Here is a 15,936-nt window from a genome sequence, read left to right as displayed (position 1 = left end):
AAGTACAACAACAGATCTATGTCAATGTAGACCAGCATAAAGTACAAGAACAGATCTATGTCAATGTAGACCAGCATAAAGTTCAACAACAAATCTATGTCAATGTAGACCAGCATAAAGTACAACAACAGATCTATGTCAATGTAGACCAGCATAAAGTACAACAACAGATCTATGTCAATGTAGACCAGCATAAAGTACAACAACAGATCTATGTCAATGTAGACCAGCATAAAGTACAACAACAGATCTATGTCAATGTAGACCAGCATAAAGTACTAGAACAGATCTATGTCAATGTAGACCAGCATAAAGTACAACAGATCTATGTCAATGTAGACCAGCATAAAGTACAACAACAGATCTATGTCAATGTAGACCAGCATAAAGTACAAGAACAGATCTATGTCAATGTAGACCAGCATAAAGTACAACAACAGATCTATGTCAATGTAGACCAGCATAAAGTACAAGAACAGATCTATGTCAATGTAGACCAGCATAAAGTACAACAACAGATCTATGTCAATGTAGACCAGCATAAAGTACAACAACAGATCTATGTCAATGTAGACCAGCATAAAGTACAACAACAGATCTATGTCAATGTAGACCAGCATAAAGATCAACAACAGATCTATGTCAATGTAGACCAGCATAAAGTACAACAAATCTATGTCAATGTAGACCAGCATAAAGTACAACAACAGATCTATGTCAATGTAGACCAGCATAAAGTACAACAACAGATCTATGTCAATGTAGACCAGCATAAAGTACAACAACAGATCTATGGCAATGTAGACCAGCATAAAGTACAACAACAGATCTATGTCAATGTAGACCAGCATAAAGTACAACAACAGATCTATGTCAATGTAGACCAGCATAAAGTACAACAACAGATCTATGTCAATGTAGACCAGCATAAAGTACAACAACAGATCTATGTCAATGTAGACCAGCATAAAGTACAACAACAGATCTATGTCAATGTAGACCAGCATAAAGTACAACAACAGATCTATGTCAATGTAGACCAGCATAAAGTACAACAACAGATCTATGTCAATGTAGACCAGCATAAAGTATGTTGAAGCTCCTCTCTCCCCAGGGGGAGCAGCTCCTCTCTCCCCAGGGTTGAAGCTCCTCTCTCCCCAGGGTTGAAGCTCCTCTCTCCCCAGGGGTAGCAGCTCCTCTCTCCTCTCTCCTCAGGGGTAGCAGCTCCTCTCTCCCCAGGGTTGAAGCTCCTCTCTCCCCAGGGGTAGCAGCTCCTCTCTCCTCTCTCCTCAGGGGTAGCAGCTCCTCTCTCCCCAGGGTTGAAGCTCCTCTCTCCCCAGGGGTAGCAGCTCCTCTCTCCTCTCTCCTCAGGGGTAGCAGCTCCTCTCTCCCCAGGGTTGAAGCTCCTCTCTCCCCAGGGGTAGCAGCTCCTCTCTCCCCAGGGTTGATGCTCCTCTCTCCCCAGGGGTAGAAGCTCCTCTCTCCCCAGGGGTAGAAGCTCCTCTCTCCCCAGGGGTAGAAACTCCTCTCTCTCCAGTGGTTACAACTCCTCTCTCCCCAGGGGTAGAAACTGCTCTCTCCCCAGGGGTAGAAACTCCTCTCTCCCCAGGGGGAGCAGCTCCTCTCTCCCCAGGGTTGAAGCTCCTCTCTCCCCAGGGTTGAAGCTCCTCTCTCCCCAGGGGTAGAAACTCCTCTCTCTCCAGTGGTTACAACTCCTCTCTCCCCAGGGGTAGAAACTGCTCTCTCCCCAGGGGTAGAAACTCCTCTCTCCCCAGGGGGAGCAGCTCCTCTCTCCCCAGGGTTGAAGCTCCTCTCTCCCCAGGGTTGAAGCTCCTCTCTCCCCAGGGGTAGAAGCTCCTCTCTCCCCAGGGGTAGAAACTCCTCTCTCTCCAGTGGTTACAACTCCTCTCTCCCCAGGGGTAGAAACTGCTCTCTCTCCAGGGGTAGTAACTCCTCTCTCTCCAGCGGTAGAAGTTCCTCTCTCTCAGAGGTAGCAGTAGTGGTAGGTGGAGGTGGATGTAGCTGCGACTGGAACGCTCTCTACTCTGGAACACTCTCTACTCTGGAACACTCTCTACTCTGGAACACACTACTCTGGAACACTATCTTCTCTGGAACACTCTCTACTCTGGAACACTCTCTACTCTGGAACACTCTACTCTCTCTGCTCTGGAACACTCTCTACTCTGGAACACTCTACTCTCTCTGCTCTGGAACACTCTCTACTCTGGAACACTCTACTCTCTCTGCTCTGGAACACTCTCTACTCTGGAACACTCTACTCTCTCTGCTCTGGAACACTCTCTACTCTGGAACACTCTCTACTTTGGAACACTCTACTCTCTCTGCTCTGGAACACTCTCTACTCTGGAACACTCTACTCTCTCTGCTCTGGAACACTCTCTACTCTGGAACACTCTACTCTCTCTGCTCTGGAACACTCTCTACTCTGGAACACATACATCTACAGTGTTTTGCCAAAAACCACTCAACAACTTCAAAATACACTCTGACCTGTCCAATGAGCCAAACTGATTCAAGAATCCCACCGTACACAAAGTCTCTCTCTCTCTCTCTCTCTCTCTCTCTCTCTCTCTCTCGCTCTCTCTCTCTCTCTCTCTCTCTCTCACACACACATACACACAAATACACATACACACACAACAAACACAAATCACATGACACACTTATTATCAAAACAGTATCATGCTTTTAAAACTCATTGTGACTGATACATTTGAAGAAAGATGTTCAACAGGTTGAAACTGAGTGAAAAACATGGTCAGTGTGGATATTGTATGTTAGAACTTATGAATACACATAGACTATATCTGAGCCCAAGCCCGAACAAACTCTGAATAAAATAATGATTGTGCCATTATACAATGCAAAGCTTACCGCATATTAGGCACAGCAGAAAAACTATAAAAACAGAAAAAATATGTCTTCGGTACATAATTAGTCGAGCCTAGACTCCAAAATTAAACACATTCTGGTGATGGCCTTTGAGTGATGACTTTATTATTATACATACTGGATGGACTGGTTACCTTCTGATACACTCCAGACTGTCTATCCATGAGTCTGGGATGGAACGTATAGGAGATGATGTTGGATGGACTGGTTACCTTATGATACACTCCAGACATCCTCTCTATCAGTCTGGGATGGAACGTATAGGTGATGATGTTGAATGGACTGGTTACCTTATGATACACTCCAGACTGTCTATCCATGAGTCTGAGAGAGAACGTATAGGAGATGCTGTTGGATGGACTGGTTACCTTCTGATACACTCCAGAATGTCTATCCATGAGTCTGGGAGAGAACGTATAGGAGATGCTGTTGGATGGACTGGTTACCTTCTGATACACTCCAGAATGTCTATCCATGAGTCTGGGAGAGAACGTATAGGAGATGCTGTTGGATGGACTGGTTACCTTCTGATACACTCCAGACTGTCTATCCATGAGTCTGGGATGGAACGTATATGAGATGCTGTTGGATGGACTGGTTACCTTATGATACACTCCAAACATCCTCTCTATCAGTCTGGGATGGAACGTAAAGGAGATGCTGTTGGATGGACTGGTTATATTATAATGACAGAATAGTGGATATTATAATGACAGAATAGTGGATATTATAATGACAGAATAGTGGATAGTATAATGACAGAATTGTGGATATTATAATGACAGAATAGTGGATATTATAATTACAAAATAGTGGATATCATAATGACAGAATAGTGGATATTATAATGACAGAATAGTGGATATTATAATGACAGAATAGTGGATATTATAATTACAGAATAGTGGATATTTTACTTACAGAATAGTGGATATTATAATGACAGAATAGTGGATATTATAATATAGTGGATATTATAATGTCAGAATAGTGGATATTATAATGTAGTGGATATTATAATGTCAGAATAGTGGATATTATAATGTAGTGGATATTATAATGACAGAATAGTGGATATTATAATGACAGAATAGTGGATATTATAATGACAGAATAGTGGATATTATAATGACAGAATAGTGGATATTATAATGACAGGATAGTGAATATTATAATGACAGAATAGTGGATATTATAATGACAGAATAGTGGATATTATAATGACAGGATAGTGAATATTATAATTACAGTATAGTGGATATTACAATGACAGAATAGTGAACATTATAATTACTATATAGTGGATATTATAATGACAGAATAGTGGATATTATAATGTAGTGGATATTATAATGACAGAATAGTGGATATGATAATGACAGAATAGTGGATAATTTAATGACAGAATAGTGCATATTATAATGACAGAATAGTGGATATTATAATGACAGAATAGTGGATATTATAATGACAGAATAGTGGATATTATAATGACAGAATAGTGGATATTATAATGACAGGATAGTGAATATTATAATTACAGTATAGTGGATATTACAATGACAGAATAGTGAACATTATAATTACTATATAGTGGATATTATAATGACAGAATAGTGGATATTATAATGTAGTGGATATTATAATGACAGAATAGTGGATATGATAATGACAGAATAGTGGATAATTTAATGACAGAATAGTGCATATTATAATGACAGAATAGTGGATATTATAATGACAGAATAGTGGATATTATAATGTAAATACTGAATACACAGTATCACTTTCTGAAGCTGCTTGCTGCAACGTAACAAGGGTGTGTGTTTACACAGGAGACGTCATTGTAGACAACCAGTAACCTAGCAGGCTTAAAAGGAATGCCTGTACAAAAGAAGAAATCACATCACAGGATCTCTTTCCATTTCCCCTAAATGTTTCTGACCTCACAGAGGGTGTTGTGCCAGAGATGATAAAGGAGATTCACTTCAACACACCACTTCAATACAGCTACAACCCCATTGAAGTTGACATTTTACACTGTTAAGGTCTGTGTGTGTGTTTTCATAACAGCTTCCTCTTCAACTGAATGAGTCCCATTTCTATGTACTGAACACAACCCCTATTACTGTACTCCATTTACTGTACTGTCATATTGTGATCAGTATTAAAACATTTACACCTCTCTTCTTCCATCTATTACTGTACTGTCATATTGTGATCAGTATTAAAACATTTCCACCTCTCTTCTTCCATCTATTACTGTACTGTCAAATTGTGATCAATATTAAAACATTTCCACCTCTCTTCTTCCATCTATTACTGTACTGTCATATTGTGATCAATATTAAAACATTTCCACCTCTCTTCTTCTATCTATTACTGTACTGTCATATTCTGATTAGTATTAAAACATTTCCATCCTCTCTTCTTCCATCTATTAATGTACTGTCATATTCTGATCAATATTAAAACATTTACACCTCTCTTCTTCCATCTATTACTGTACTGTCATATTCTGATCAATATTAAAACATTTCCACCTCTCTTCTTCCATCTGATAGATTAACTTTATTAGTCACATCTGTCACATGTACATTTCATTCAGTGTATTTGAGTTGATACAGAAACATGATTGTTGTGTCAAGATTTTGACAAATAAACATTCAACAGACAACAATATGTACAAGCACCAAGAAGCCCAATAACAACAAGACAAATAGTTTGTAAATGAAATTTTTTTTTACAACACAGTGTGGTGATTCATTCTATTAGACTCCAGTTGACAATGTCTGTCAACTTCAATGGTGTTTATTCATGAATATTTACAATTATATGTTTACACACTAGAGATATTCTACATTGTTGCTCCAGTGTGTCTTACTGAACATGACCAGGATTAGAGTGAAACCACCTGACACAGGGACACTGAGGAGTCTCCATACCAAACCCTAAACCCTGGATAGAGGGTCTCAGTGAATGTGGTGTGGAATGTGTACAGGTGGGTCAGTGTGTCAGAGGAGACTCTGTAGAAGGACAGAGTGCCGGCTGGCCAGTCCAGATACACTCCTACTCTGTGGGAGCTGGAGGCGGGGACGTCTATGATAGTGAGATTGTGATTATGCCAGGCTCTATAACTGTTGTCATAGCAGAACAGACTCCAGGACCTGTCATTGTATCCAAGCCCACAGTCATTACCCAATCCTCTCCTTCTGATTCCATTATATGTCACTCCTATATCAGCACCTCTCCCACTCATCTCTACCTCCCAGTAACAGCGCCCAGTCAGACCCTCTCTACACAGCACCTGTGGCCAGACCTCAAATCTCTCTGAGTGATTAGGGTACGGCTGTTCCTCTGTCCTACATGTCACCTTTCTGTTCTCCTCAGACAGAGAGAGGAGTCTGTTTGCTGTGTTTGGGTCCAGTGTGAGATCACAGGCATCTGATGGATGAAACCAGACACAATATTATAAATCATCATCATTCACATTAGAATGTTAACTTACTTTTCACTAATTAATTTAATATAGATGTTTCTAGGTATCAAAAGGAGAAGTTAAGGTAACGTGAGACTTGTTGAATAATCATATATTATACTGTATGGTAATATAAAAAACTCTCATTCCCATTAATGTAACACACACAGAGACACACACACACACACACACACCTGTCTGCATGCATGAACACACACACACATTTCTAATGTAACATGAACACGCCACACACTGTCACGTTGTGTGAAGGATTGGGAGACAGGCGCAGGAATGCGTAATAAGGGTTTATATTGACCCAAATTACAGCGGGCCATGTAAAGGCACGGGGACGAAGACCAAACAAACACGTATACAAAACACAGGGTTGAACCCAAACAAACACGTATACAAAACACAGGGTTGAACCCAAACAAACACATATACAAAACACAGGGTTGAACCCAAACAAACACGTAACAAAACACAGGGTTGAACCCAAACAAAAGAGCGAAGAGTACTTAAAATAAATACAGAGGACGAGACCCGTAAACAAAAGCACACAATGAGGCCCGTAATCATATATGCACATCAAAGTGGCACGAAAGTCAAAACAACACAAGCACAGGTACTCACAGCCACAACAGACATTGCAACAATAAATGGTGAACCAAAGGGCACATTTATACAGACATAAATCAGTGAGGAAATGGAGACCAGGTGTGCGTAATGACACAGTTCAGTTCCTAGAGGCCGGTGACGTAGACCTCCGAAACTGGTGCAACAATACCGGAGGGATCAGTGATACCCACATACACAGACACACACATACACAGACACACACATTGTCAAAACAGCTCTTTCTAAACGTTGGTGTCCCTGACTTCTGATTCTGTAGAACTACAGCTGATATTTAATATGACCAAGTAAGTAATGACTTAAGACTTATTCTTAGTCATATTCTTCACAGCAGTCAACACTCACATTTTCTAAGTCCAGGTTTCATTGTGTACTCTCCACCATGTTCCACACTGTAGTGGTAAGCAGAAGAACAGACAGTCATTGAGTGATACACGTGAACACACACACACACAGCATATAACTTTGTCCAAGGGTTGGTAAGAATGTTTGTCTCAACTAGCTTGATAACTCAAACATGTCTGATATGATTATTGACATAAACCCTCTACATACTTGAGTTTCTCCAGTCTGCAGTTCGGATCCTCCAGTCTAGCAGAGAGCAGTCTGACTCCTGAGTCTCCTGGGTGATTGTAGCTCAGGTCCAGCTCTCTCAGGTGTGAGGGGTTTGACCTCAGAGCTGAGACCAGAGAAGCACAGCCTTCCTCTGTAACTTGACAGCGTGACAGCCTGCAAAGAGTCAAATAATTGTATTTATATTTCCTACTTTTTCAATCTTGGCTTTTCGCTGCAGGTCCCTAACGGGCTCGGGAGAGGTAAAGGTGGACTCATACATCCTCCGAAATATGACCGGCCTAACCGTACTCCTTAACACCCGCCAGCTAAGCCAGAAGACAGCCACAACAATGTGTCAGAGGAAACACCGTTCAACTGGCATCCGGGGTCAGCCCACAAGCACCTGGCCCGCCACAAGAGTCGGTAGAGTGCGATGAGCCAAGTAAAGGCCCACCAGCTAAACCCTCCCCTCCCCTGTGTTGTTCTATGGAACTCCCGCACTTGCTACCTAACGTTAATTTGTCCTATTTAGCTAGCTTGCTGTTGCTAGCTAATTTGTCCTGGGATATAAACATTGAGTTGTTATTTTACCTGAAATGCACAAGGACCTCTACTCCGACAATTAATCCACACATGAAACGGTCAACCGAATCGATTCTAGTCATCTCTCCTCCTTCCAGGCTTATTCATCTTTGAACTTATATGGTGATCGCATCTAAACTTTCATTGTATTACCACGACAACCGGCAACAAAGTTTGTCTTTCAATCACCCACGTGGGTATAACCAATGAGGAGATGGCACGTGGGTACCTGCTTCTATAAACCAATGAGGAGATGGCACGTGGGTACCTGCTTCTATAAACCAATGAGGAGATGGCATGTGGGTACCTGCTTCTATAAACCAATGAGGAGATGACTTTCAGCACGACCTGCGTCAGAAATAGGAATGACTTCTATTTTAGCCCTTGGTGTCGCAGATGCTCGTTGGCGTGCGCGAGCAGTGTGGGGGCAATATTTGAATAACATGGATCTCTAAATTTATTTTGCGACGCTCGCGCACGCGACGTGTCCAGTCTGGTCAGCATGTTAGACCGCTTCGCCACTCGGAAGCTGTAAAATCATTTTAAAACCACACTGCTATACTTGTGGTTTTGCTAGAATTGTTTTTCAGTTTTTGATTTGTTAAAAAAAGCTTGAAATATCCAATAAATGTCGTTCCACTTCATGATTGTGTCCCACTTGTTGTTGATTCTTCACAAAAAATACAGTTTTATATCTTTATGTTTGAAGCCTGAAATGTGGCAAAAGGTTGCAAAGTTCAAGGGGGCCGAATACTTTCGCAAGGCACTGTATGTGAACCCTTTGGAAATACCTAGATTTCTGCATCAATTGGTCATAACATTTGATCTGATCTTCATCTAGTTCACAACAATGGACAAACACAGTGTGCCAGCACCATACCACCCTGCATACCACTGCGGGTTTGTTTCTGAAGCTCAGCAGGGTTGGTCCTGGTCAGTCCCTGGATGGGAGACCAGATGCTGCTGGAAGTGGTGTTGGAGGCACTCTTTCCTCTGGTCTAAAAAATGCCCCAGGGCAGTGATTGGGGACAGTGCCCTGTGTAGGGTGCCGTCTTTTGGATGGGACGTTAAACGGGTGTCCTGACTCTCTGAGGTCATTAAAAGATCCCATGGCACTTGTCGTAAGAGTAGGGGTGTTAACCCCCGTGTCCTGGCTAAATTCCCAATCTGGCCCTCAAACCATCATGGTCACCTAATAATCCCCAGTTTACAATTTGCTCATTCATCCCCCTCCTCTCCCCTGTAAATGAGAATGTGTTCTCAGTCAACTTACTTGGTCAAATAAACTAAGAACACTAATTATTGTATTTTTCTTGTTTATATTGAATACATAATTTAAACATTCACAGTGTAGCATGGAAAAAGCATGTGAACCCCTAGACTAATGACTCTGAAAGGTAAGTGGAGTCAGCTAACCTAGAGTCCAATAAATGAGATGAGATTGGAGACATTGGTTAGAGGTTCCCTGCCCTATAATAAACACACCAAATTTGAGTTTGCTATTCACAAGAAGCATTGCCTGATGAATCATACCTCGAACAAAAGAGATATCAGAAGACCCAAGATTAAGAATTGTTGACTTGCATAAAGCTGGAAAGGGTTACAAAAGTATCTCTAAAAGCCTTGATGTTCATCAATCCACGATAAGACAAATGGTCTATAAATGGAGAGTTCGGCACTGTTGCTACTCTCCCTAGGATTGGTCGTCCTGCAAAGATGACTGGAAGAGCACAGCACAGAATGTGTCAGCTAAAGACTTACAGAAATCTCTGGAACATGCTAACATCTCTGTTGACGAGCCTACGATACGTAAAACACTAAACAAGAATGGTGTTCATGGGAGGACACCACTGAAGAAGCCACTGCTGTCCAAAAAAACATTGCTGCAAGTCTGAATTTCGCAAAATAGCACTTGGATGTTCCACATCGCTATTGGCAAAATATTCTGTGGACAGATGAAACTAAGATTGAGTTGTTTGGAAGGAACACACAGCAATATGTGTGGAGAAGAAAAAGGCACAGCACACCAACATCAAAACCTCATCCCAACTGTAAAGTCTGGTGGAGGGAGTGTCATGGTTTGGGGCTGCTTTGCTGCCTTAGGGCCTGGACAGCTTGATATCATCAACAGGTAAATTAATTCCCAAGTTTATCAAGACATTTTGCAGGAGAATGTACGGCTGGCTATCTGTCAGCCAATTTAAGCTCAACAGAAGTTTGATGATGCAACAGGAGAACGACCCAAAACACAGAAGTAAATCAACAACAGAATGGCTTCAACAGAAGAAAATACGCATTCTGGAGTGGCCCAGTCAGAGTCCTGACCTCAACCTGACTGACATGCTGTGGCATGACCTCGAGAGACCGGTTCACACAGACATCCCAAGAAAATTACTGAACTGAAACAGTTTGTAAAGAGGAATGGTCCAAAATTCCTCCTGACCATTGTGCAGGTCTGATTTGCAACTACAGAACACGTTTGGTTGAGGTTATTTCTGCCAAAGGTGGGTCAAACAGTTGTTAAATCCAAGGGTTCACATACTTTTCCCACCCTGCACTGTGAATGTTTACACGGTGTGTTCAATAAAGACATGAAAACGAATAATTGTTGAATTGTCTGTGTGTTATTAGTTTAAGCAGACTGTGTTTGTCTGTTGTTGTGACTTAGATTAAGATCAGATCAAATTTTATGACCAATTTATGGAGAACTCAAGATAATTCCAAAGGGTTCACATAATTTCCTTGCCACTGTATCACATATCCAAAATTCTGGAGCAGAGCACCAGATTTAATACTGTAAACTTCACTGTCCAAACACATATGATGTGGACTATGTGTCTGGTAAACACATATGATGTGGACTATGTGTCTGGTAAACACATATGATGTGGACTATGTGTCTGGTAAACACATATGATGTGGAATATGTGTCTGGTAAACACATATGATGTGGACTATGTGTCTGGTAAACACATATGATGTGGACTATGTGTGCCTGGTAAACACATATGATGTGGACTATGTGTCTGGTAAACACATATGCTGTGGAATATGTGTCTGGTAAACACATATGATGTGGACTATGTGTCTGGTAAACACATATGATGTGGACTATGTGTCTGGTAAACACATATGATGCGGACTATGTGTGTCTGGTAAACACATATGATGTGGACTATGTGTGCCTGGTAAACACATATGATGTGGACTATGTGTGTCTGGTAAACACATGTGAATCTGGTGAACAGTTATCACTTGTTGACCAACTACAGGAATACTGACCTCAGAGTCTCCAGTTTACAGTGGGGATTCCCAAGTCCAGCAGAGAGCAGCTTCACTCCTGAATCCTTCAGGTCATTGTTACTCAGATCCAGCTCCCTCAGGTGTGAGGGGTTTGAGATGAGAGCAGAGACCAGAGAATCACAGCATTTCTCTGTGACTCCACAGCCTGACAGCCTGATAAAGAGATCATCATGATTTCACGAACACACTGTTAATGTAACACCGGTAGTGTAGAAGGACAATGGCAGATGCATTTGGTTTATTCTCTCAAACAACATATAGATTCGTATTCTGTGTCCTAGAATTGTATGGGCATATTGTTATACTAATGTGAACATCAATGCATTGATTTAATATGTTTTTCAATAATTCATTTTTCTCTAAACTGAAAAGTTCTTTATGATGATCAGTACTTAAAAGTAATTTTATGTACTCACAGAGCAGCTCTGGAGGCTTTGACCACTGGCAGCAGCCTCAGAAGATCTTCCTCTGATCTGGAGTATTTCCTCATGTCAAATACATCCAGCTCCTTTTCTGAAGTCAGCAACACTAAGACCAGAGCTGACAACTGTGAAGGTGAGAGTTTGGCTTCTGAGAGACTTCCTGAGCTCAGGTATCTTTGGATCTCCTCCACTAGAGAATGGTCATTCAGTTCATTCAGACAGTGGAACAGATTGATGCACCTCTCTGGAGAGGGATTCTCCCTGATCTTCTCCTTGATGTACTTGACTGTTTCTTCATGGCTCTGTGAGCTGCTTCCTGTCTTTGTCAGTAGACCTCCTAATTGCTTCTGATTGGACTCCAGTGAGAGGCCCAGAAGGAAGCGGAGGAAAAGGTCCAGGTTTCCCGTCTCATTTTGTAAGGCTTTATCCACAGCGCTCTTGTAGACAGTAACTTCTGGCTTCAGTAGACAATCGTTACTAGATGTTGATTGCAGTTCGGCCATTAGATTCTCATTGTTGTTGCTGAATGAAAGGAACACATATACAGCAGCCAGAAACTCCTGAATGCTCAGATGCTCGAAGCAGTACACCTTGTCCTGGTACAGCCCACATTCCTCTTTAAAGAGTTGTGTGCACAATCCTGAGTACACTGCGGCTTCATTGACATCAATGCCAGCCTCTTTCAGGTCTTCTTCATAGAAAATCAGATTGTGATTCAGAAGCTGTTGAAAAGCCAGTTTTCCCAGTGACAAAATGCTCTCTTTATTCCAGTCTGGACCTGTCTCTTCTTTTCCAAGATACTTTTCATTCTTCTGTTTGGTGTGAAACACCACAAGGTGTGTGTACATCTCAGTCAGAGTCTTGGGCATCTCTTCTCTCTTATGTTTCAGTATGTCTTCAAGGACTGTTGCAGAAATCCAACAGAAGACTGGAATGTGGCACATGATGTGGAGGCTCCTTGATGTCTTTATGTGTGAGATGATTCTGCTGGCCAGGTCCTCATCATCACTGAATCTCTTCCTGAAGTACTCCTCCTTCTGTGGGTCATTGAACCCTCGTACCTCTGTCACCTGGTCAACACACTCTGAAGGGATCTGATTGGCTGCTGCAGGTCGGGTAGTTATCCAGAGGAGAGCAGAGGGAAGCAGATTTCCCTTGATGAGGTTTGTCAGCAGAACATCCACTGAGGTTGACTTGGTGACGTCACAACAGATCTTGTTCTTCTGGAAGTCTAGGGGCAGTCGGCACTCATCCAGACCATCAAAGATTAACAGAACTTTGTGCTTGTCATAGTTGGAGATTCTTGATTCTTTGGTTTCCATTGAGAAGTGATTGAGAAGTTCAATCAAAGTGTGTTTTTCCCTTTTCATCAAATTCAGCTCACGAAAAGGCAATGAAAATACAAATTGGACATCCTGATTTGCTTTTCCTTCAGCCCAGTCCAGAATGAACTTCTGCACAGAGACTGTTTTTCCAATGCCAGCGACTCCCTTTGTCAGCACAGTTCTGATAAGTTTGTCTTGTCCAGTTAAGGGTTTGAAGATGTCGTTACATTTCATCGCAGTCTCTGGTCTTGCTTGTTTCCTGGTTGTTGTCTCAATCTGTCTCAGCTCATGTTCATTATTGACCTCTCCTGTTCCACCCTCTGTGATGTAGAGCTCTGTGTAGATCTTACTGAGAAGTGTTGGGTTTCCTTGTTTAGCGATCCCCTCAAATACACATTGAAACTTCTTCTTTAGATTAGATTTGAGTTCACGTTGGCAAATCACAGCAAGCTCATCTGAATGAAGAAATAACATATGGAATATTAATATTTAGTCTGTTTTAATGCATCTGTTTTAATACAGTATTGTAGGACTATGTTAGAAAGTTGTACGTAATAATAATTGATAAATGCCTGTATAAATGTGTAACACTGTTGTATTTATATTGATTATATCATACCATCACGATCACCTGATTGGCTCACCCCCGTAACTATTCCCCAGGTTGTTGCTGTAAATGAGAATGTGTTCAGTCAACTTGCCTGCTAAAACAAGGAATCATTTTTTGTTTTTTAAACTCTCGCTCTCCCTGTACTTTAGCTTTAGCTTTTAAATGTTTGTTATAAAACAGCATTCAACATGAGGCAGACAGCTCTAACTTTTCTCCAGTGTGTCAGCAAGCTCCTTCTGGTTCATTTTCCTCAGGACGTGCAGTGTGATCTTCAGAGCCCCCTCTCTGGCACTGCTCTCCTGCTTCTCATCTTCAGCATCCACCACTTCCTTATCTTGCTTCTGACTCTCAAAGTCTTCTGGGAGTTCTGGACTAAGAATCCTCTTGAACATCTTCAGCTCGTTCTTCACAAATGTGATAATATTCTCTTCAAGCAACTGAAATAAATAAAGTAAATAAGTTAAGCAAGATAAATGCTTTCTCAATAAAAACACGAATGAATGATTGACAGATCAACTTTACTGGAGGTAAACAAAAACAAATGTACATAACAGGACCACATACATTGAATATAGAGGCCAGGTCTGTTTGATGACTCTGGGAAGACTGACCACTGAGAATCTCTGACTCTGATCTCTCCTGTTGGTTTCTGTGGACAAAACATCCAAGGATTGCACACACACACAAGGATGGAATGTTTAATATCATTTTAGGACTATGAAAATGGAAAAAACGATTTGCCTATGGATTATGAAAACAACAAAAAGAAATTGAAAAATGGGAGAGGACAAATGACTAGAGACAGTGTTGTTTAACTCCCTGACCAGGACCCATGAGTTCTTCTTACCTTTGTTCAGTAGAAAAGTCTCCCTCTCTAAACTCTATAGGTAGTTCCATAGACTGGTCACTCTTCATGGACACACAGCTGGGTACAAGGGAGGCTGGTCTCTCCTGCTTGATTGGGCTTCAACACAACAGGGACAAACATTAAGTATTTCATCTATTCTGGGTACAGATGGGGAAACATGAGAATAGATTAATTCCAAAATGCTATATATCCATTTTCAGAAAATGTTGTTAAATTAGCTTCTATTGTTTAATGAAATTATGAAGGATATTGGTATGTTTTTTCACTGTCTAACTGTGGCATGAGGTTGTTCAATGACAGACATGCATTTGCTTAAAAATGATCACTTGATGGTTTCATTTCAGACAAACGTTTTTTTGCTAAGTGCTAAATATCTGCTTCACTCTCAGAGAAATAACTAGTACTGCAAGGTTTTAATGGCTTCAAATGTAAAATAGTAAATACATTTTTGAATAAAAAACAAATGATACATGTCTGACATTAACATTAATATTTAAAAAAAATATCAATACAGTAATATGAGATTTTTATGTAAAACATTTACATTTGACATTTCAGTTAGGGACTTCCCACTTAGTATCTGGGTCATTCAGGTGGGTGTCTAGGGTATAGGGTTGTGGACCGTACCATTAAATTAGGACTTCTCCTTAGTATCTGGGTCATTCAGGTGGGTGTCTAGGGTATAGGGTTGTGGACCGTACCATTAAATTAGGACTTCCCACTTAGTATCTGGGTCATTCAGGTGGGTGTCTAGGGTATAGGGTTGTGGACCGTACCATTAAAATAGGACTTCTCCTTAGTATCTGGGTCATTCAGGTGGGTGTGTAGGGTATAGGGTTGTGGACCGTACCATTAAATTAGGACTTCTCCTTAGTATCTGGGTCATTCAGGTGGGTGTCTAGGGTATAGGGTTGTGGACCGTACCATTAAATTAGGACTTCTCCTTAGTATCTGGGTCATTCAGGTGGGTGTCTAGGGTATAGGGTTGTGGACCGTACCATTAAATTAGGACTTCCCACTTAGTATCTGGGTCATTCAGGTGGGTGTCTAGGGTATAGGGTTGTGGACCGTACCATTAAATTAGGACTTCTCCTTAGTATCTGGGTCATTCAGGTGGGTGTGTAGGGTATAGGGTTGTGGACCGTACCATTAAATTAGGACTTCTCCTTAGTATCTGGGTCATTCAGGTGGGTGTCTAGGGTATAGGGTTGTGGACCGTACCATTAAATTAGGACTTCTCC

The 15,936-nt window shown here is 41.3% G+C and overlaps 1 protein-coding gene across 2 annotated transcripts in view; it reads right to left on the bottom strand.

The window, feature by feature from the left end:
• Positions 1–5,467: 5,467 nt before the first annotated feature.
• LOC110487469 (NLR family CARD domain-containing protein 3-like) overlaps positions 5,468–15,936 on the bottom strand; it is a 33,773-nt gene continuing 23,304 nt past the window's right edge. The window contains exons 2-9 of one of the 2 annotated variants that reach the window (XM_090197595.1): positions 14,675–14,791; positions 14,392–14,476; positions 14,036–14,264; positions 11,887–13,672; positions 11,450–11,623; positions 7,586–7,759; positions 7,376–7,422; positions 5,468–6,360 (exon numbers count right to left, since the gene is read on the bottom strand). In XM_090197595.1, coding sequence (XP_090053721.1) covers positions 5,816–6,360; positions 7,376–7,422; positions 7,586–7,759; positions 11,450–11,623; positions 11,887–13,672; positions 14,036–14,264; positions 14,392–14,476; positions 14,675–14,791 — 3,157 coding nt within the window. In that variant the 3' untranslated portion in view covers positions 5,468–5,815. Of the gene's footprint in view, positions 6,361–7,364; positions 7,423–7,585; positions 7,760–11,449; positions 11,624–11,886; positions 13,673–14,035; positions 14,265–14,391; positions 14,477–14,674; positions 14,792–15,936 lie in introns of those variants that run through there. The other variant, XM_090197596.1, reaches the window with a different exon arrangement.

The sequence above is a fragment of the Oncorhynchus mykiss genome, chromosome 13 (genome assembly GCF_057628025.1).
Source record: "Oncorhynchus mykiss isolate SJ-2025 chromosome 13, ASM5762802v1, whole genome shotgun sequence".
NCBI classification, from domain to species: domain Eukaryota; kingdom Metazoa; phylum Chordata; class Actinopteri; order Salmoniformes; family Salmonidae; genus Oncorhynchus; species Oncorhynchus mykiss.
The sequence above is the reverse complement of the archived record's forward strand: the minus strand, read 5'-3'. Positions and strand labels throughout refer to the sequence as shown.